Genomic DNA, 23,200 nt, shown 5'->3' on the forward strand with positions numbered 1-23,200 from the left:
AACATCTGCCACCCAGACTAGAATACTCTGATATCCTTTACTTTCTAATGCTTTCATTCTCTCAGTTTCTGCTAATAGAATGCAAGTCAAATGCCCTCCAATACATCTTTGCCTTTACACCTAACACAACCTTTATGCCTGGGGTCCACAAACGGCCAGATAGTAAGTATTTTGGACTTTGTGGGCCATTTGGTTGCAGCTACTCAATTTTGCCATCGTGACATGAAAGTAGCCACAGACATTACATAAGTGAATGAGCGTGGCTGTGTATAAAACTTCATTTATGGACAATGAAATTTGAATTTCATACAATTTTCACATCACAAAATATTAGTCATGATTTTTTTCTAACCATTTAAAAACATAAAAACCATTCTTAGCTTGCGAGCTGTACAAACACAAGTAGCGGGCCAGATTTGGCTCATGGGAGGGCTATAGTTTGCCGACCCCTGCTCTAAACCAGAGTTTCACAATCGGTTAGCAGGTAAGCACTGCTATCAATTCTTGTTTTACATTCTTTCAGAATTCACAAATGTCTTTGGACTTCCCCACATCAGAAGTTATGTGGCAGGTAAGACTGTTCAGGGAGCACTCTGGCAAGGTCGCACCATGCGGCACCTCCGCTCTCCCCCTTCCCGTTGAACCATCCAGGACTGTAGATTACTTTTGTTGGGATTTGTCAGTGAAATACTTTGTTTTGTGTAAGCATGTAAAATATTGTCTTTCCACTGATTTCTTTTGCTTTGCTAAACCAGAAGGCTTTACCTTTATTATAATTATCTGGTCTAAGATGTTCCTAACAGAGCAAATTGATTTTTTAAGTTTTCTCAATTGATAAAAGTCTGCTTTTTTTTTTTGGTCTTGGAATGCTCATTTAAAAATTGTTTTTAACTTTGTAATAATCAAACTTACAAAAAAGTAGCCAGTGCATTAAAATAATCTTTTCCTGACCATTCAGTGAGTCATTGACCTGATGATCCACAACTCCCTAATACTTCAGTGTTTATTTCCTACAAACAAGAACATTATATAACCACAGTTCAGCCATTAACATCAGGACATTAACACTGATGTTACTATCGTCCTGTCCTCAGACTCCAAGTTTCACCAATTGTCTCAATAATGTTCTTTATAGCAAAATGATCCATTTCAGTTCATGCAGTTGTTGTATTAGTCTCCTCAGTTCTTTGATCATTCTTTGACTTTGGCACTTTTGAAGAGATTAGGTCAGTTATTTCATAAAATGTCCTTCAATTTGGAATTATCTGACGTATCCTTACGACAACATTCAGGCTTTGCATCTTTGATGCTGTGACCTTCTCAGTGCATCCTAGCGGTGGATTTAGATTTCTCCCATTATTGATGTTCATTTTGTTCACTTGATTAAGGTGTCTGCCAGGCTTCTCCACTTTAAAACGACTCTTTTTCCCATTGTACTTCAGAAACATTTTATGGAGAGGTACTTTGAAACTACACACATATCCCATTCCTCATTAAACTATTCACTCACTCACTCACTCATTTATATCATAATATATTCATAGTTTCCCATTTTATTCAATGGTTTAAAGCCATTATTTTGATGCTTATATTATGTCAGATTTGCCCAGTGTAAGTCCCTTAAATCTGGCTTCTGTGTTCTTTTGACATGGCCCCTTCATTTTTTGAGTCCTTCCTTGCTTTCCGGCTCATCTTGTACCTTCCCTGCCCAGCCATGGAATCAGTCATTTTCTCCAGAGTCCTGGTTCAATTAAGTGGAGAACGTAATGCCTGAATCTGGAGGCTAGGTGTGTGCACTGCATCAGGGGAAGGAGAGGTCTGCTCCAAGGCTCACTTAATAGACAGAGCTAGGGAAGGTGTGTTTACACACATATACACGCACACTATATTTACGTTGAAAATCATGAGTTCACACCAATACTTCCTATTCAAACCCAACATTAGACCACCAGTCTTTTCCTTTTCCCATTTGTAATACCTTCTCCCAAAATGAGAAAGTTGGCTTCCATTATCCTTAATATTTGTGCTTATCAAGTCCCCTGTTCCTACCTAATCTGCCACTGCCATCCCTCCCCTGTGGATGCCCTCCCCATCCCACTTAGACGACTCCCTGCACCAGGCCATACCCCCAGCTCCCACCCACACACATCAGGCTGTGAATCCATGTGGACGCCAGCTTGCTCTGCTCTACCTAATGATGGGATTGTGGGTAAAGGGAAAAGGGGAAGGGGAAGTCTGAGTCTGGAATTTTATGTAAATGCCACAAAGGAAGAGATCTGATTTTCAATGATGTATTCCATGTATCTAAAACAGACGTTGGCACATAGTAGGCAATGAAAAAAAACACCTGGAAGAATTGATTTTATGAAACTCTAAGGTCAACAGTTCATTTAAATTCTTTATATTCAAATATTTAACTTCAAGATATTTTCCCACCGTAACAGACAACTTTTTGTAAACTAAAAAGTTATCTAATAGATTCATGAGACTTAAAAAAAAGTTTAAATCTCTAATTAAGCAATACAAAGTTTATCTTAAATTTGGATTTATGTGCACATATAAAGCCTCACAGAATTAAAAACACTCATTTTACCAGCCTGCACAGAAATCATCAACATTGTTTAGGACCAACTTAATGAAAGAGAAAAGGTATTACTTTGGAACAATATTATTAATAGACACATTGCTGCATCAGAAGACAGAGAGACAAGTTTACATAACTTTGTAGGCATTCTTTAAGGGAAAGAATTAGGTACAGTGTCTTAGAAAGGGACTATGCAAGTGAGGAGCCGTAAAGCTTAAGCAGGAAGTCTGCTTCTTGAAGAAAGAGTGAAAGTGCCTTGGCACAGAGCAGGCATACAACACTTAAGATATTACTGAAGAACTCTGCATCCAGCCTGGTCCTCTACATATGAGGTCCTCAACAAATCTCTATCACACACTGTTAACTGACACATGACTTGTCTGACCCTAGAAAGCAGGTTCTAATAAAGTTTTGCTGTTCAACGAAGAATGACACAGACTTCCAATAAGGTCTTATCACTTTAATTGACTTTAATGATTATTGCTCATCTGCAAGAATTAATATTGCATTCATTAAAAATCATTCAATACAAAATAAACTTGTTCCTCCCAAGTTGCTCTCCACATGCTCCCTCTGATGCCAGACATTTTTCCAGAGTGTCCTTTGTTACATGGCTTGACAGAGACGGAGCCCTTACCTATTATTCCTATGGACACAATAATAGACAGGGAGCAGGGGGCAGGCCAGAGGGCAGCAGGCCCCTTCCCTCCAGCAGAGCTGATGTGATAGATACCACTGTTGGCCAGGTTGCCTCCCTTAAAGGATGTGGTGTTCTGATTGGCTGGTTAAATGCCCTGGGAAAAAGGGCTTGAACCGTTAATATCTACAGAGAAGAAAGCATGGTCACACTGGCAAAGAGTAGAAAAGGGATGGGTGGGGAGAAACAAGAGAGGAAAGGGAAAAAAGTTTTGGCAAGACCACTGTCCCCTGCTAGGAAATTGCAGGGTGAAAACTTTCCTTTCTTATATTCCTGTTTTTCATGCCTGTCTCTCTGATCAATGGCAATAGAGAAATGAAAATTTCTAGTACCTAGCATTAATGCCTGACCCAACTTTGAAGGATCACAAGCTAGAACAAGTTGAGGATGTAGAATCCTGGATAATTATATACTTAAAGCTCATCTGAGCATGCAGAAATGCTGGTAAGCAGGGTACATGGCCTGGGAACACACCTCTCTGATCCGTGAAAGCCTCTCTGGGGATTCTTCCCGAGCATGAGCCAGGACATACTCATTACCTTCTCTACACACAAGCTGTCTTTTAAGATCTTAGTTCATAAACTTTTTGTGACATGTGTCAATCCAAAGTGGTACCACATCTGTAAAACTACTGTTTATACAAGGCCTAAAGTCCCAAACAAGTTATATGGAGCTAGATTTCCCTCAGCCTGGCCCAATTTCTCCTGTCTCCTCCCATCCACACCTGCTTCCCTTTAAATATTTTAGGTTGCAGAAGCACAGCTGACCAGAAATTTGCTCTTAAAGGATAAACCCTAAAAAGAGAGCTCAGTGCTTTATACTGAGTAATGGCTCAAGAAATTCACCTTCAGCACAAGCTGTATGGGGCAGAGCTGATAGAATCTGTTATGGCCCCAGTTCACTGATGCTATAAACTATGGGCTAGAAACAGAGGGATTTATCAAAGTTTGAAATCAGCATTTCTCTAGACTTAACTCTGTACTCAGCTCCAAAGGTTCAAAAGAGAAACTGATAACAACTAACCACCCAAGTAGTTCCTCAGTGTTAACACTAAACAGGTTTCTTACTTTTGTTTTTTTTTTAACAAAAGAAATAAATGTAAGGGGACAAAATTCAACTTAATAGTGTGCAGTCTTGTTAAAAACCTGAAAAATGAGAAGGTGTGGTGGGAGTGGAGGAAGGGCTGTACTAAATCCAAGCAGGCCTACTGGATCTTAACAAGCAACACTCACTAGTCCACATCTCTGAACCAGACACACCACCTTCGCACAGGAAACAGGGCTTGGAACATCCAGGGGAAATCAGCATGCACCACCTACGTCTAACCTACCTGGTTGGTAGGTACCATCCCTGCTCCTCTGAAGACGTGAAAGAGCACTGATTTAGCAGCTAAGAAATGGGCTCTTTTAAGGCAATTTAGACATTGGAGATTGTTCCACATAGAAGGTACCTTAGCATTTCCTATTAATGAGGTACCCAATTAAGACTAAAGTTCCCAGAAATGGTAAAGAAAGAATCACCTTTCTGGGTTGGGAGACTAAAATCCTTCTTTAGTGACTAGGGTGAGGAACCTTGAATCTCAGTTTCATCTAAAGAGCCATGAAGCAAGTTCCTGTGTGGTCTGCAGAACTTGGATAATGAGATGAAAAAACAAGAATGAAATTATAGAAAAAAAATCAACAGGAAAGGAATAAGAAGAAAATAAAAGTTATCTTAAAAAATATCTCTTTGAGAGTTGTGTGGTTCACGTGGACTGGTCCTTGGTAATATGGTCCATTAGTATCTGTAAAGAAAGACATGAACTGGTTAGCACTTGTGTTTTCCACATGAGAGTTCCAAGAGAAGAATCAAAAACAGGGCACACTCTCCAGGGCCCCCACGGCCCAGGCTGGGACCCCTGCAGCCATTCCCCAGGGATCATTCTTCCCTGTGCTTCCACAGGGTTTCTGACAATGCCATCTCTGGCTTTATCTCCTGCTCCCTGATAATGTAAGTCAGTTGTTTTCAACCCTGACTATACGTTAGAATAATCTGGGGAGATTTTACAAAATAAGCCTGAGCCCCATCCCAGAGCAATTGCATCAAAATCTCTAGGGTGAGGCCCAAGCTCCAAAATTTTAGAAAACCCTTACTTCTTTACATACTACTAGATGCACAATTTCTCTGCCTACCCTGTTAGTTTAGAGCAGAGGTCTTGCCCTCTTCAAAGGCAGGTATAATACTTTATTTAAGAAAGTGGGCTAGCCTACTTGGTTTAATATTGGGGAAAAGAGCTTTTCACTTGCTTTCCCCCAAGTTACCTGTAATAATTGGGTTTGAATGGCCCATTTTTGTTGAGTCCCAGATATTTTGCTTGGTCATCTGTCAGCTCTGTCAGGTGGGCATCAAATGATGGCAGGTGCAGGCTGGCAACGTACTCATCTAGGAAAAATAAAACACCAGGGGAGCAGACTCCATTACAAATATGCCTCTCACAGTATAACTTTCCCTTATTTTCATCTGAAGCTTTCTGAGAAAAAGGCTAAGGGATGGAATAACTTTGAAGGAATCTACAACTCAAAATATTTGCTTAATAAACCCCCCCCCCCACCAAAGTTGCCTTTATTGCAGGGTACTTCTCTCAGTACATCCAGAGTGCAGAGAGAAAGCCATTTACCAGGGTGACACAATGGGGTAGAGTTTACCTCACATCCTTCTCTGGCAAGGGTCTGGCCTCACCTCAGTGGCTGACACGCCAGGCACTACTCCCTCCTCCCTGCGGCAACTTCCGTAACCGGATTATAGTCACATGATGACTCAAAGTGGATACCAGAAAGCTCAAAAGAGCCTGTGTCATTAGCATTTATTGAGGATAAGATCCACAAAGGCCTCAAATCTTAGGGTCATGGATTTCTATGGCAGCTGGCACAAATCTATTACATTTTCAGAGATAAGCTTCCTGGGCTTTACCTTTATCAATATAATTTTTTTAAAAAAACCAATCTGAGGTAAGCTGTTGGAGGGAACGAGAGCAAGAAGTTTTTTAGCTTTAAGAGGACAGGGATTTAGATGGGAGGTGGGCACCACTATTTAGAAAAGTAAAGAATTAGAGAGGATGTATTATGTCACATGAACATAGCACAGCTGTCCCCTGGAATGACAGGATGTTGTTTGCATATCCACACAGAGGATGGACAATAAAACCTGTAGTTGTTCTGTTTCTCTCCTTTTGGTCCCAGGCTGTACTCAGTGGTACTTGGAAGTTTACTGAACTTCATAAGGCTACTTAGAATAAGAGCATCTACTCTAAACCATGATGCTGAGCACTTTCACCCATTAGCTGAATTCTTCAATTCCACAATGTATGCAGTATTATTCTCACTTTACTGATAAAGAAACTGGCAGGAAAAAAGAAAAGAAATTGGGGTTCATGGAGACTACAACTTGACCAGAGACAAAAAACCACTAAGTGCCATAACAGGGATTAGAACTGTGACTCGAAACCCAATGCTTTTCATAATATTCATTTTACCAAACCACACAACAATCTGGGTAATCAGTACAGGTTTCTACTGTGTTTCACTCACCCATTTTCTTAGGAAGCAAGTACACGTCTTGTTTGTAGCGTCCCTCAGGTGCATTATAGAGTTCTATCAGTGCCAAAGCCTAAGTTGGGAAAAGAGGATCAGAAAAGACAGAAAAACTTTTTGACAGGGACATAAAAATAAAAACAGATTTAACAGGGTCTTGGGGTAACTATTATAGTGATGCAGCACAGTGACAGCACACAGGATTTGACCGTAATAAATGCCAGCACATGTCATAAGAGGATTTGTTGGTGTTTTTGTTTAGTTCAGATAAAAGAACAGACTAAATACCACTAAGCAGGAACACTATATTCTCAACTAAAACAGCCAACTTAAAGGGACACAAACACTGACTCTGCCTGACTAACGATTCTGTTCCAGACTGGAGAAAGCCTAAGTCTTGACAATTCGTGACCTGAAGGAAGAACAGGTTGATAAGAACATAGCAGGGCGCTCTCTCACTGGAATCTGATCTAGGCCAGTTCCACTCATCTCTGTGCAGGATAAGCAGGCATTTTGTCACAAACCTGTGTGGTAGCTGTGATGGACAGAACAAAGGTGGGAACTGTGGAGCAGCTCAGATTAAGCAGACGACCCTGAAAAAGTTAAGAGAGCCCTGGGATGAGTGGCGTTATCCCTCTGTCTCAGACTCCAACGTCACATAAGTCAAGTAAATGCAGACATTAACTTTCCACCCCCTAGGCTCAGGTGGTAGAGGAAAAGTCGCAGTTCCAGACCAGCACTGTAGGTTTTATTTTATTTTCTGCAAGTCCATCTGAATCTGACAAGCTGAAGAATCAGCTGTAGTCAGGAAATAGTATGTTACTTACTAAAAATTAGATATTTTCTGAGTGATTCCGTTTTGGGGACCAGACTATTCGAGAAATGTATCTCTATCCAAAGACAGAGCTCAGGGGAACACAGGCCCAATATTCTTTCCTGCCTCCCCTCTCCCGCATGGATCTAACTACACTGCTGATGCTGCACTGCCGGAACCCTTGTGTGTGTACCTCTGCCAGGAGGACGACGCGTTTGCCATCCGGCCAGATGACATGGTCCACCTGAGAACGTACTCGCTCCCAAGTCAGCTCCGGAGTGCGGAGACTGGTCTGAAAGGAAGAGAGCACAGTTGACCGTGGCTCTGAAGGAAAGAAGAGTGAAAAAGGCCCTAGTAATAAAGGAATGAGACAAGCCTTACCACATCAATTTCCGTGTTGGAGTGGCCCATATTACATACAATACAACTGTTTTTCATACGGTCCAAATGTTCCCGTGTCACTACATTCTTATTTCCTAAAAGTAAAGGAACGTGTTTAAAGAAAGAGATGCTGGGGAACAAAGACACCAACTGGCTTTCAGTTAGAACATGGAAGAGAAGAGGTTTGCTGGCATTAAAGAGCACGTATACATTGTGAGAAAAGAGGTGTGCCTTGTCTAACGGGTCTTCAGGCTCAGTTAACCGGTTTTAAGGTTGAGTAGTATAAAAAGCCAGCAGGGAAAAAGGCTCTTTGTTCTGGAAAACACGTTAAGGTTCTGACAGCTTACTCTAGTTCTGAGACTTTTACACTGAGCACAGGTCTCACTTACTTTACATGGAAGTCAGTCAGACCACTTTCAAGATTTAGCCTCAGTGTTAACTCTCCTCCATGTACGCAAAGCACTGATACTTACCTGTGCAAGTTATTACGACATCAACTTGCCGGATGACTTCATTTAGCTTTACCACCCTGAACCCATCCATGCTGGAAGAAAAGGAAGGAACACTATGAGCAAAGTAAGGAAGCAGTGGGACAGAAGGTGGTCACAAAATGAGACAAATAAATTCCCTTCTAAAGTCAGATCCAATGCTACCTCACAGGGATAATAAGTGATAATCTGTGCTGAACTACACACACTGGCCTCCTCAGACTTCCTGAGATTCCATCCAGAAAGGGAAAAGGCCAAGAAGCTCTAGGAGTGCCCTGGGATTATAATGGAAGGGCTAGAGCAATCCTAGCTTTCTCCTCTTTCGAGAGATTTCTGCAAGGAATGGTTAACACAATCAATCACGAACTCTCAGAAACATAAAGTACCTGGAGTAAATCTAACAGTATTACTACTCTGTGCTTACCAGGCTTGCAGAGCACAGATGGGGTCAATTTCTGTGATGTAGACAATTGCTCCGAGGGCCTTGAGAGCAGCACAGCAACCCTTTCCCACCTGCAGAGCATAAGAAAGAAGTCAGGTCATCAAGCCCATTAAGTCATGGGTGTTGGGGCAGTAGGCTCTTAGGGAGATGGGAAATAACCTCCCTGAAATCATTAATCATTTAGTGCATAGACTGCATGGGTGCTCCAACCTAAGCAGAGCAGAAACAGATCCAGATTTTGCTGTGACCCTTGGTCAGAGAGGTGATTTAGCAGACATTCCATATTTCATAGCAAGGGCTGGGGCTTGGGACAGTAAAAGAGATCAAGGAAATACAAGTGTTACCATTAGGGAAACAAGACCAAGGAAGAGCAACTATAACCTCTACTTTCTTATTCCAGAAAAGCCTGATAACCCTCATTTGAGATGCATCTAACTCAAGGACAGGCTAGCAGCAACTCGGGAACTTCTGTGGGTCATGTTGACGGTAAGAAAATCTCCTTCACCTATTCTAGTTTAGAGATTATTAACGATATGCCACTTCCAATTCCACCCTTCACTCTACTGCAAGTCACTTGTGGGACTAAAATGCTACATATTCACTTGAAGTAAATCACATAAAAGGTTACTGTTCTAATTGGGGGAAAGGATGCCAACATTCCATTCCACAAGACAAAGTGGTGAAATCTGACAATTCATTCTGTATGTCTCTACTCATAAATCTGAACATTGGACTTGTGCTATTATTTTAGGATACATTATCTAAAAGCATATTTTAAACCCTGAATCACTGACTCTACACTGACAGCACAAGTCTCCTTCACTCAACATTTCTAATAAATCTAAGAAAAGACAGACACTGAGGCCCAGCTATTTACCTCACCATAGCCACACACCACCACTTGTTTCCCACCAAACATCACATCTGTGGTCCTCTTCAGGCTGTGGAAACAGACAACAGCTCAACTCAAACATTATTAGCTCAAATACAGTACCTCTGCACAAAATTAAAAGTGGGGGACAATGCCCCACAAGAACTCCAACTGGACGTTGGCTGGCTCCATATGAAATGGACCCCTCTAAACAATTTTTAAAGCCAAAGGAAGACCAAGGCACAAGACTGGAGTGATAGCGGACTAACATCGCAACCCAACCCAAACTTACCTGCTATATGTTTGAATATCTATACATGTCAACCTACCCATCCAAAATGGATTCTCGGCAGCAGTACAAGTTATCAAACTTCTGTTTGGTAACAGAATCATTGACGTTCATGGCTGGAACACAGAGCTTCCCAGCTTTGGAGAGCTGATACAGCCTAAAAGGAGAAGAAGCCACAAAAACAAAAAAAAACAAAGTTAGCTGGTAAACACAACACATGGCAAAATCTGGCTAATGCGCCTCAAGCTCCATGCTGCCCTCCCCAGTCTTATTTATTACCCAAGGATATTAATAAACAAGATATTTCCTTGTCATTCCTCCTCACTTCTTTTCATTCTCTCTACCTGCTTGTCCCCGACCCCCCTTTTTTTGGAAGGAAAAAAAACTTTTTAATTGAAAAAATTTACTTCTCTTCCATAAAAGGGGATGTACTTCCTTAGACCCGCATTTTCTCAATTTTTAAAAACACCCTGCCTACTTCTGATAAACCAAGATCATCAATGAATCTGATATGGTTCCCTGTGTTGTGTGTGTGAGCACCTACAATATGCCCCCAACAAAGAAACACTCTTTCAGATATCTTTTAGGTATTCCAACAAGCCAAGAATATTTTGCCCAGTTTTACTTTTTGTAGTGTATATAATGTATAGGTTTACAAGGATTCTTTTTCATATTTCAAAATAAAATTATAATACAATATTGAATACAGTTTTTCAAGATAAACTCACTCCCTACCTCTCAACACTGGTTGAGAATCACAGTGGAATAAGTGGGAGAGAAAAATGTGTGAACTAGAACCTGAAATAACTTCCTTTTAGGGTCCCCTTGATTTTTCAAAAGTAAAAACTCAAAAGTTTTATCTAATGAAGATACTCCCATTTAGTTACTGCAAGTCTGAAACACAGCCCTAACGCCTAACGGAGACCAGAAGAATTTGCTGAGGCAAGGACACAAGGGGCAGCTACTCCAGAATCTGTTACCTGTGAACACCAGTCACGCTCTCTTCCACAATGCCTCGGATCTTCTTAAACACGTTTGGATACTTCTTATAAACCCAGTGGGTTAAGTCTCCCCCATCATCCAGGATCTACAGAACAGCCAGAAGACTTCTATGGGCATTCAGGCTGCTAGAGCTGGGGGGAACTTTGAGCCCACTTTCTGTACTAGTAAGAGAGCCCTGCATGTTTTGGAAGAGGACTCCTCAGAGCTCCTGAGAGCAGATTTAGACAGTGGAAACACAGTCAAATTTGTTGGTGTAAAATGGTTAAAAGGATTCCTAAGTTTGTTCTAGGCTATGGTGAAGAGTATTAGGCTAATCACACACTCATTTTTAGCCTAGAGTCTTGAAACACATAGCCCCTTTGGATGCAAAAGGAGAGCTGGGGCAGGAAGGAAAGAAATCAGGATCCTACTCCAAAGAGGTGCCACATCATTTCCTTCTATACCATTCTGCTATGTTTGAGCCACACATGTTCAGTTAATCTTACCCTTCCCCCACCTTTCCATTCGGTATTCAGACCCATTCCGAATAGATATCAAGCTAAACACTTTGGCAACAAAGTTAAGTGCATAAGACCGAACATCCAGAACATATTTAGGGAACCATGCTTTGAGGGAAAAAAGGAAACAAATCTATTGTCAAAAGTGTAGGATGAATATGCATTATTACCATGTTAGCCTGCCACCCATCCATGTTCACACATCGGTCAATACACCACCAGAAGTCATCTTCCGACTCGCCCTTCCAAGCGAACACTGCAACTCCTGCAGAGATGGAAACAAATCAGCTGATTCCTCCTTTGGGGAGTGTCCTATACCAACATCACTTTCTGAGATCCAGGTGAAAAGAAAAAGGCTATAGAAACGATTCTGGAAAAGAAACAACTAAGGACGAGCAAAAAGTCAAAATAGCACCTTTAGTTCAGAAATTGGTCAAAAATTTAAGGGATTTTAGTTTTTGAAAGGATTTGGGAATCTTAAAATGTCAATCTCTTTGGCCAATTTTATACTTGGAACTCTATCAAAAGGAGATAAAATGAAGCGGGAATCAAAACAAAGTTATTCACTGGAAAATTTATATCAGTAAGTAACTTAAAACAACCTAAATGGTCAACATTAGGAAAATAGTGAAATAAAATCACACCACCATATGACTGAGTATTATAAATGATGCTGTCCAGGTCTTGAGCAACATGAAAAATTACTTCTGAAAATGTTATATATAGGTTATAAAATTGTACACATACTGAGATTTACTTAATCTCTGTAAAAAAAAAGAGAATAAAAAAAGGGAAAATATGCCAGATATCTCAGTGTAGTAAAATTATGGCTTTTTTGGGGAATCTCCTTAATTTTCTGCAATAAAAACCAGAAAAGAGTAAACAAGAAAAACAGAAGTGCTATAAAGTTGCTTTCTGAGGATCCTAGGAAGATGGGAGATTCTTAAAGAACTTCATGGTGATTTTCTTCTGAATATTTTAACAATAAAAATTGTTTTACGTTTAACTGAACAAGTTGTCCATATAGTTCCAATGCAATATTGAATATCAAATTACCTAATGAACTATCAATACAAAGATGCTTCTTACTTGTGTTCTCTCAAAAGTGATGAGACTTTTGGCGAAAGGAGACCCACTGAGCCCATACTTATATAGCTCGTATAAATTAGTATTCTTCCTTATTCATTTAATATTAGAATTGGGCATTTCCCCGTGTAAGCAGATTCTTTTCAGAGATCACTTTTTATGACTGTATAATATTCCATCGTGGATATGGACCTTAATTTTATTATCCATTTTCCTGTTGATATTTTCACTATCCTCCAAATTTTACAGCCCCTAGACATACATGACACTGTAAAGACAATTTTGATACAGAAAAATTATGTTTAGATAATTATTTTGAGGCAAAGTTGGTGAAAAAAAGCTGAACATACCAGCCTCAGCCAGTGCTGCAGCCACTTCATTCTGAGTGGAGTAGATGTTGCAAGCAGACCAGCGGCACTGAGCCCCCAGGGCACAGAGTGTCTCAATCAACACCTATGTAGATGTATAGGAAGACAGGGTGAGGAAGAGGAGGGCCAAACAGGAGTAGCATATAGGAGAACAATACCCACCAACTCTGCAGCAACAGGTGCTACACTGGGGGATTACAAAAGGGGGTAATCTAGCTGGGCAGCACATTGACATCTAACTTTACCCAAAAGATATGTTCCTAAAGTCTTAATGACATTTTTATAAAATTTACTCTTGCTTTTTATAAAATTAGGTTATACTTATACAAACAAAGTAGAAAACCTCATTACTGTGTTATAGGGAGGTCCTACCTAATAGTATTTGGAGGTTGGATAGATAGGGAAGGAAAAGCAAGTAAAGAAAGTTTCTTTGTTCCCATTATCAGAAGTCCCTCTCTTTTCTCCCAATAAACTCACCGCTGTCTGAGCTGTGATGTGTGTACAGCCCACTATTTTAGCACCAGCCAAGGGCTTCTCCCCCTGAGCACGTTTCCTGAGTGAAATCAGAGCAGACATGTCTGTGAAAGAACAGAGGATTTGAGCTAGGTCTGCACTAGCAATATCAATTCCCGTCCCAGCAACACCTAGAGCTGGTCTGGATCTGTTGAGAGATGGTGAGATAAGGTAGACAAATTCTAAGTACATTTCTGTGATGACTGGCAGCTTCAACAGCAAAACAAAAGTGGAGAGTTGTCATATCATCACTTGGGATTTCTCTCTTCCTCTACTGTTTTGGCCTTATATGCAAAGGCCCGAACAGAGAATGACATAAATTCTTAAAACTGATCAAAATGAACGGTGAGTCTCATCACTCATTTGGGAGGAGAGGGAAGTAGTTATGGCATTGGCTAATAGCCTCATAAATATAATCATCAGACCAGAAAGAAAGACTTTACCCTTAGCAGAAGCCACTTGCTTCTGTTTTTCTATAGTGGCTAACCCTATTCTGTCAGTCTGTTTGGTTTCTGTACTCCCTCCTAATATAGAACATGCCTTCAATGTCAAAGCAATAAGAGTAAAGAGATCTTACGAGAGTGGGGTGGGGTGGAGAAACCAAGATTTAACTGGCTGTCAGTCACTTTTACTCTTGCTCCAGCACAGGGTGCTCAGGACCAAAGATCAAACGAAACCCTCAGTCACATCCTTAGCTGAAACCCCTCCCACATTTGCTGCTTCTGGGAAATCTGGGTCACTGCAATTGGCAGCTATGGTAGGATCCAGCAGAACTAACCACTATGTAGTAGTGATCCAGGACTTGCTGACTGCAAGTAGATCTCTGAATACGGTGTCATGCGGGAGGAAAACAGAAACTACTCTGTAATTGCCACATGCTGAGAACAGGAAGCAGGGAGAACAAGAATTCTGAAGCACAAGCTCCATACAGAGGGATCTGTTTATACAAAGGTCCAGGATAGTGGATTTTCCCAGGAGACTTTCAAGTTAGCTTTAGAGACTTAAGTTGTTTGTGGATCTTGATGACCTGAAACTGGGTTGTTTCTGGTCCCCTACCCACTCCCTTTCTTTACCTTGCTCTGCAATCTCAATCTCCCGGCGACCAAATTCTGCCTGCTTGATGTTCTTCACACAGAAATTGCTGCTGCCCTTGGAGTTGGTTTGCTGCTTCTCTCGGGGGGAAACCTCATCATCAGAGCTATCTGTGTAGGATGCAGCTAGAGCCAGGAAAGAAAGAAACAAGCACAGAAAAACCTCAATGGCCCCAAGTCCACAGAGTTCTGTCCCCAAGGGACTCTCATTTAAGTTAAGCGAACACTCTTAATTGGAGCCACCTTTTACGCCACTCTCAGTTCTGCTCCTCCAGGGTCTAATAGATGGTATGAATGAAACTCCTGTGGCTCTTTCAACATTGTGGCCCTTTTACCCACCATGATGACACCCTGCCATTAGTGCCTACGATAAGGAGCTATTGATCCCAATCCTGCACCACCTCTAGTGAATCCTAAATAATCCTCTTTGGATTGACTATTTTCCCAATCACTGTCTCTGCCAGTGCATTAGGCCTCTCTCACTGACTTCCACATACTGCTAGCTAACACAAATACTTCTGTCTAGCTAAAGCAAACATTACTAAAGGTATCTACCCCACTAGGACAATTTAACTATATCACTGAGCCTTAAAACTGCTCTAACAGGTTCCCATAATATATGGCCATCAAGATCTTCGGAAACTTTGTTAAACTTTCTTCACTCATTTCATCTTTCTTCCTCTTATAACTCAATCTTTCGCAATTAATTCTTTCTTAGCAATAATTAGCCTGCTTGTCAGCCACTACCTTTTATGTCACTCTAAGATACCTTTTCATCTCTAATAGCCATTAAATTTGCAACATGTCTACAGTGAATCTGTATATTCATTCATTTCAGTATTTAACCCTGTATACCATCATTTGCCCTTGTCTGGCTATCTTGTCTGTATTGGGTTGTCAGTGGCACAGGGCAGAGAATAAGTTTCTAAAAATTTGTTTGTTTGTTTGTTTGTTTTTACACATTTCTTGTACTTCAAACCCAGTCTTTAATGTTAATAATATAATGCAAACAATCTTCTGGTAAAAGATAATAAATGGCTTTTGGTACAGATCTCTTTGCTGACTTTAACAGCAACCTACGACCTTGGGCAAGGCTCAATCTTTTAACAGGCTTCCTCCGTTGCCTAATGAGGGGGTTGGATTAGACACCCCTGTGGGTCTTTCAGAGTGTGTCCCTCCAGTACTCAAATCGTAAAATTCTATATCCTTTTCTATGTGCATTTTCTAGTACTCTCTCAAAAGCTGAGAAGGGCACAATTCAAATCAGAAAAAAGACTACTTATATAGCGTTAAGACAGGAGAAAAGAACTAAAAAGAAATAGAGCTGGAGCCATATTATAGTAGTTTGAACCTTTCCCACTCCAGAGGTTAATAGGGGAGGGTACTTCAACATAAAGGGTAACCCAGTAAATGAAAGGAGCCAAAATACTCATTTTTATTGTTACAATTCAAGCAGTCTTGGAGACAAGAAAGAAAAAGATGGGTGGCAGGTGTATCTTATACAAAGAAATGAGCAATTATGCTTCTAAAGCACACCTCTTTTTCAAGGCCAGTTCTGTCAGCCAAAACACCATTGATTTTCTCTCTCTGTAACTTGGGCAGATAAACGTGGGGATGAGAACCAGCCCAGGACTACCAACCAGGCACCGGCCACAGACCACACACAGAGACAGTCTCAGGATGACAAAAGCTTCCCCAGCTACAAGCCTGATTGGAACATTCCCATTTCCCAACCATTCATTATCAGCTTTTTGCACCAATGATGGGCAGTCCTGACATGAGGTATTTTCAGATTCCAGGTAAGTGGAGAACACTGGATAGAGAAGTAGCTTAAGCCTCTGCAACAGGGAAGAGGGATCAGAGAGGACGTGAAGTTCACACTTACCTGAACTGTAGCTGTCAGTGGAGGACTGAGAGATGGAGCGAGACAAAGATCTTCGGCCAGTCTTGGTGGGGAATTTGGTGAACTCCTGCATGTCATCAGCAAACTGGATCTGCTATAAGAGGAAGACAGAAGTTGAAAATCTGCAACAAGGATTCTATGAAACGTTCCATTTTAAAGACCATACAGTGTCTTCCCTAAAAGCTAATGTTATCATGTGTCTCCTACAAGCCAGCAACTCTTTCACCAGAAATGAGGATGGGGATAGGCTACTCTCTGATTCCTCCTAAAATGCCAATTACTGTGGCTTCCCAATAGTTTCAGTGGAATCTTTGGGGGGGGCGGGGCCTTAAGATCCGATTTCTTTTAGCATTTGTCCAATTTCACAAAGCTTCCTTCCCACATTCCATAAAGTTTTTTCTCTTAAAACTTTGACATTAAACTCTTTACCCTTCCTCCCAACTTTATCAAAACACAGGCATAATCTCATAGTGCTTCTGCTTGTTTTCTCTTTTTTTCAGAAGATTCTCTTGTAACACATTCTTATCCTGAAGTTAGCAATGGTCTTGTTTTTTTGAAAGACTTAAGAAGAGATGCCTTGAAATAGTGATGGGCTTTGGGGTGCCAATAGTCAGAGTCCAACCATATAGCTATACGTCACAAAGCCAAAGTAGTATCCCCAGAATCTTCGATATCCAGTAAAATACCAGAATATACCAATGAAAGAGAGATCAAAAGACACATACACACCACAGTAAATTCCAACTAATTAGGACTAATTTGAAGGAAGAAAATAACGACTTGGTAAACTTTGTATTAAAAACATCCTTAAATGAAATAAAGCAGAACTAGGTAATTATTTGAAGAATACTTGTAAAACTGGCTTTAATAGCAAGTAGCTTACAGTTAATATTATTTATAAATAAATTAATGGATGTTCCTAAAGAGTATGAAAATACTCTTCCATTAAATGGTTTAAACTTCTCTCCTGAATTCCTATTTAAACTCTGATAAATCTTTTCTTCAAAATATAAAATAGAGTCAGCCCCAACGGCCCAGTGATTAAGTTCAGCATGCTCTGCTTTGGTGGCCCGGGTTTGGTACCACACCACTGATCTGTCAGTAGTCATGCTGTGGCAGCACCTCACAAAGAAGAACTAGAAGGACTTGTAACTAGAATCTACAACTATGCACTGGGGCTTTGGGGAGGAAAAAAAACATAAAAAGAGGAAGATGGGCAACAGATGTTAGCTCAGGGCAAATCTTTTCCAGCAAAACAAATTTAAAAACTAGGTAAAATATAAAATAAACTTCAGCCTCCTGAAAAACAGAATAGTTTGAGAATCTGAATTGAGACAATCTAACTAAATTTGAAAAGGTTCTCATGGATAATACATTAAACTAAGTCTTTAGAAAATATCTCTGGAAATGTACACTATTACAGATTAAAATCTTCTCTCCATAATGCTAACAACATGGTTATAGCCATTCTGAAGCCAGGAACAGTACACTGCCCCATTAGTTAGAGCTGTGAAACGTTCCCCTCCTCTGTCAGATGACCCCTCCAGCTAGGGCAGCATCAGATGGCATTATAAATGTGCAGCCTGGGCACAGGCAGTCAGTATGAACAAATCAATCATTGAATTAGTAGGACTCCATAAGTAATAAAGCAGTAAGCAAGGGAACCAAGATTTGTGTTTTCATACCAAGAATAAAAGCAGAGAATAGCCATGCAGTAATAGCCAAAGATACAGTAGGCCCAAGAGAAAAACCTGAGTGTACTTCCACTTAAAATTCACCTTGGCTCAACATGTAATCCGGAAAGTTTTTTTCTTTAGGATACTCTGTGAAATAAGGAGGAGGTAGAGTCCACAGCCTGTTTTATTAAGTCTGAAGACAGATCCTAAAGCCATGGAAGGGAAAGAGTTACATATCCTGGCATCTAGCCCAGGACCTTGTGCATAGAAACCATTCAATAATTAGCTATAGAATGAGTAAACCTTTCAAATTTCTTTCTTCTGTAAGATCAAGTCAATCAAATTTCAAAAATAAATAATAATAGACTCAAGCTTAACAACATCTACTGCATCAGAATTTGATTAACAAATATCTGTACCTCTGAAGCAGCTTTTTTAGCTTAGGTGTTAAAACTTTAAATAGCTTAAATGTCAAAAGCACAACTGCCTTTCAAATAAAAACACTCATTGAAGTGGCCATAGGTCAGCATCTGTCCTTCTAGATAGAATTTCCCACTCCATGTTCACATGACTTCTGCAGTCAGCAAAGCTAGTTTTACTGAAGGGATGAAACCAGGATCAAAGTAATGACTTTCAATCCAATATGCAGTTATTTTGGTGGCAGAAAAAATACACAGTCAAGAGACCATCAATGCCTTTTAACACCCTCCAGAGGCAGCCCCTTCCTTCATCAGCCTCCTTGCTCCTGGCATGGGCAGCCTATTCGGAAGCTGCTCTCCTCTCGTGGCTGTTACAATTCCCTCCCTTGCTCATCTTTTTTCAAAAGGTTCTGGGTATGTTCCCAGAAACCATCTACCCAGGGGTGGGGCACTGGGGGAGGGAAATGCAATAACATTCGCAGTTTTTTAAATAAAAAATAGAGAGGTGACTCTGGCAAGATAGAAATGTGTTGCTTCAGCACCTCAGAACTACATTAATAGTTAAAATTCCACCTTGTATTAATACAGCTCATTAGTAGCCTAAAGCTTAGCAAAATCTTTCCCATCTAAACACGTCAGACTGTGATGCAAGTAGTTTACTAGTCAGCACAGTGCCCCATCTATATTTGAAGTGGGCAGAATGCTAACTCAAGCCATGACATGGATGAGTGGCTATCTATTCTGGCAGCTCTTTGACATTCTCACTGCTTATAATTAAGGTGATCCATCTACCCAAAGATGCATAATAACCTTGTCTTCTCTCCTACCCCCAAACTACACGATGAAGAGAACCTACAGCACAACTGCTGCTGTGGAAGGCAGCTGCTCTGCCAGTTTCCACCAGCCCTGCTCCCTCCACCGGCCGTCTTCACAGCTAGTAAGCAGCTCTGCCTTCTCCTTAGTGAAGCACCTCCTGGAGTGTCCTTCACCTTCACATTGTAAATAAAACACTGTCACCAAAAGCAATTTTTGGGTATCACAACTTTTCTCTCTAGTAAAACCATATCTCAATAACAGCCTTCTAATTGACTTGGACACACTGCATTTAAGCCAAATATGATCACTTAGGTAAAAACAAAATCCAAAGACTACTGCAAAGTTGTTCTTTTTACATTCCTTCCTATTATCATGATTTCTCCCAATCATTAAGTCTTAACTGGTGTACTTTAGTGTTCTTCAAATGTAGATCTCTAAGGAATGGCAGGTCTAAATATGACGTAGGATGGGGAAGAGGGGACGTAAGGTAGTTGAAGTCCAAAAAGTATCTGAAAATCTTAAGTCCTATGTTAAAGAACTTTTTGTGTTTGGATACTCACCACCTTATAAACAGCTTTCCCCACAAGCAGCACACTAGTGTTCCATTCTTGGACTAACATCACAGCTGAGAAAGGCTAGGAGGTCAGACTGACCCATTCAACAGATAGCACATCCAAATACAGAAGTCTACTCGTAAAAACTCAATTAAATATCAGACCAATTTAATGTGCTATTTTGGAGGATCTCTTCAAAGAGCTTAGTGGGTACAATGTTTGACTCTGTTCCATGTGATACTGAGAATGATAAAAGAAAAGCTCTACTGAAGAAATAATTTGGGGGACAGTACATCCACCACCTAGTGACAGAGTCTGGTGACAGAGTGAGCTGAAAGAATTGCTGTAAACAACTTACCAAGAAAAAGGAATCACAGGCAATCCCAAACAGGTATAAGCCTCCAGAGAAGAAAAATTGTTGTATACAACTTGTTCAGTTGATCCTGATATTTTTTTTTTTACCATTAGAAGCTGAGAAGTTTACTTCCACAAACACATGGTCTATCTATCCAGATGTTAAACAGCTTAGCTACACTTTCTTCCCAGGTCCCACTCAATTCTGTCTTGTAGCTCCTGAATCAGAATTAAAAGCCACCAGAATTCCACTATGACACTATGGCCAATGGATGATCATGAGGATAATGCTCATGGACTATTATATTCTTTTAGTCAACACATTTGGTAGGCACCAATAAGTACCCAGTGCTATTCCAGGAAAGATCTACAAAAGGAAATATGGTCCCTTACAATCTGTAGATGTGTTTTGACCCACAGTGTATTAACACAAATGGCGTTGTCATAGAATTTTACTGCTTCTTTAGGAACATGCTAGATACTGTAACCTTCACAATCCTATCTGGATATTGTTTAATTTAGGCCTCCAAAAATCAGAGGTTAGGCTAGACATTTTATTAAAACTGTTATTTCACATGCTTATCTAACAGCTTTTAATTTCCTCAGCAAGGTTTCCTCCTAAGAGTGAAGAACCAGACTCAAAGGTAAACAGCAATTATTAGAAAAACAAATCATTAAGAAAGCATAGCTTAGACGCAAGTAGAGGGATCAGTCGGGATTATGTGAAGGGCCAGTAGCCCTCTTCTGGTACACCACCGATTGTCTGAAGACCTTCCTAAATTTACATAATCTGTCCCACTATCTCCTCCAGCACATTGTGTGTGCAGATTTTTCTGTTTAGAAATTATGCTCAGCATATTTCTTAGCTAACACTTAGCAACTGAGCAAAAAAATAACTATAGAAGCTAGAAATTTTAATACAGTCAATTACTAAGCAGTGTGCTATAAACACCTTCCAGGATTCCTACCACATCTTTTCTAATCCCTCTTTCACACATCTTCTGACATTTATTTTTTCTCTTACAGCTTCTACTCTCACCCGCTCTTTTTTCAGAGGAAAGTAAGAGAGTATGGGTGTCAGCCTAAACAGGTACAAGACCTTTTCTTGATACTTACCACTGATCAGTCTGATTCCCATTTCAGACGATTCCAAAGAAACAGTTATCAGTAAACACCAACTTCTTGGTACAAGAACTATGTAAGTCTGAACATCTTTCAGACTTTCAATTAGGTAAAAGAAATTTCTCAAAGAAGGGCCTCCCCTTCCCAACACGTTGCCCTCAGGTACATCACCAGAAAACAATTTATCTCAAGGGAATCAATCTCAGGCCCCAGAGTCAAATCCACAGCCACCTTCAGTCACTTCTTCCATTCCCTAGTGCAGAAACCACTCTTCTGAGACTCAGGCAGGTTTTGGCTGCTCGCTGCCCTCCTTCCTTGTCTCAAGTTTCTTAAGTTCTCAGTTTCTCCAGATGGGGGCTGAGTTTCTGCGGGGGGAGGGGGTGAGCAAGCTGACTAATCACACACACATCTCCCTCCCCGACTCCACCCATCTCTGTGTCTCAACAGTAACAGGATATAACACACACATTTGCTAGAATCCAATTCCACAGTCAGAAGAAATATTCCTTTTAAAACGGGACTCGACTTGATCTTTCATCAACGTTGGTAGGAGAAAGTGGTGAGGCAATGCCAGGGCCCACACTGCTGAGCCACTTAAATGGTGAGGAAGGAATGTAAAGCTTAAAAAACTGCCAAAATGAGTGATCTGGGCCTCCAACTGCCAACTAGAGGTAAAATTAAGAAGGTAAAAAATGGCAACAAGTAGGACAGGAAAAGCCTACCCTAATCTTTTGAAAACCACAATTTACAACAGAATGTACACACCCAGACTATGTTTCAATGCTTATTTAACTATCTACCTGTCCAATTGCCTGGCCTGTCCATACTTTCCTCATTCTCAATCTGCTACCAATATTACATGAAAACATGTCAGTCATTCTTCTCTTTCTCCTGACAGTGATTATTATCAACATTAAAATTTTTTTTTGGGTACAGGTGACTGAAGAAATCTAGGTTCCTGGAACATACCCGTGACTTTAGTGATACACCAAAGCGCTCCCAGTCCCCGCCCACTGTTGCACTTTCTATTTATTTTTCCGATCATTTTTAACATATACAAATTTTTAAAAAATAGTATAATGAACACCTGCATAAGCTTCACCTAGATTGAATCTTTCCATTTTCCATTTTAGGTTTCTTTCTCTGTATATATACATATGTACACACACATACTTTCAAATATCCAGTCTGTAGTCAAACTTCTCCGAAAGAACACCTTTCATAGCTGTAGACCCAACAGCATCCCCAACTATTCCAACTCAAGTTGGAATCAAAGTTCACTAAATGCATTTGGCTGTTAGGTTCCTTTAGTCCCTGCTAATCTAGAACAGTCTTCTTGCCTCCCCCCTACCCAACCCCGCCTTGTGATCCTCACTTTTCCTTTTAGAGTCCACGCCAACTGCCTTATAGAATCTCCCATATTCTGAATTTTTCAGATCGTTTCCTTCCTGTAAACTGAAAGTGCAGTTTTGAGGTCTGAGTAGAAAGAGATTACAATTTTGAGAATATTTCATAGATCATGTTGTATACTTCACTTTGCAGCAGGTAGCACATAATGTCAAGTTGTTCCACTATCAGTGACTCTAAACTGAATCCTTTGTTAAAGTGAGACCATCAGTCTTTGGAAAGTATATTTTTTCCTTTGCAAGTAAAGGTTAATTTGT

General features: G+C 40.4%; 1 protein-coding gene across 8 annotated transcripts in view; it reads right to left on the reverse strand.

Moving 5' to 3' along the window:
- Positions 1-3,029: 3,029 nt before the first annotated feature.
- AHCYL1 (adenosylhomocysteinase like 1) overlaps positions 3,030-23,200 on the reverse strand; it is a 37,559-nt gene continuing 17,388 nt past the window's right edge. For 4 of the 8 annotated variants that reach the window (XM_014740156.3, XM_070268554.1, XM_070268557.1 and 1 more), the window contains 16 exons: positions 16,578-16,689; positions 14,675-14,818; positions 13,566-13,666; positions 13,071-13,173; positions 11,805-11,899; positions 11,116-11,222; positions 10,176-10,292; positions 9,853-9,916; positions 8,958-9,046; positions 8,519-8,589; positions 8,046-8,140; positions 7,858-7,956; positions 7,375-7,443; positions 6,848-6,926; positions 5,582-5,702; positions 3,030-5,064 (listed from right to left, as the gene is read on the reverse strand). In XM_014740156.3, coding sequence (XP_014595642.1) covers positions 5,058-5,064; positions 5,582-5,702; positions 6,848-6,926; positions 7,375-7,443; positions 7,858-7,956; positions 8,046-8,140; positions 8,519-8,589; positions 8,958-9,046; positions 9,853-9,916; positions 10,176-10,292; positions 11,116-11,222; positions 11,805-11,899; positions 13,071-13,173; positions 13,566-13,666; positions 14,675-14,818; positions 16,578-16,689 — 1,473 coding nt within the window. In that variant the 3' untranslated portion in view covers positions 3,030-5,057. Of the gene's footprint in view, positions 5,065-5,577; positions 5,703-6,847; positions 6,927-7,374; positions 7,444-7,857; positions 7,957-8,045; positions 8,141-8,518; positions 8,590-8,957; positions 9,047-9,852; positions 9,917-10,175; positions 10,293-11,115; positions 11,223-11,804; positions 11,900-13,070; positions 13,174-13,565; positions 13,667-14,674; positions 14,819-16,577; positions 16,690-21,530; positions 21,919-23,200 lie in introns of those variants that run through there. The other 4 variants (XM_005610350.4, XM_070268556.1, XM_005610352.4 and 1 more) reach the window with 3 other exon arrangements.

The sequence above is a fragment of the Equus caballus genome, chromosome 5 (genome assembly GCF_041296265.1).
Source record: "Equus caballus isolate H_3958 breed thoroughbred chromosome 5, TB-T2T, whole genome shotgun sequence".
NCBI lineage: Eukaryota > Metazoa > Chordata > Mammalia > Perissodactyla > Equidae > Equus > Equus caballus.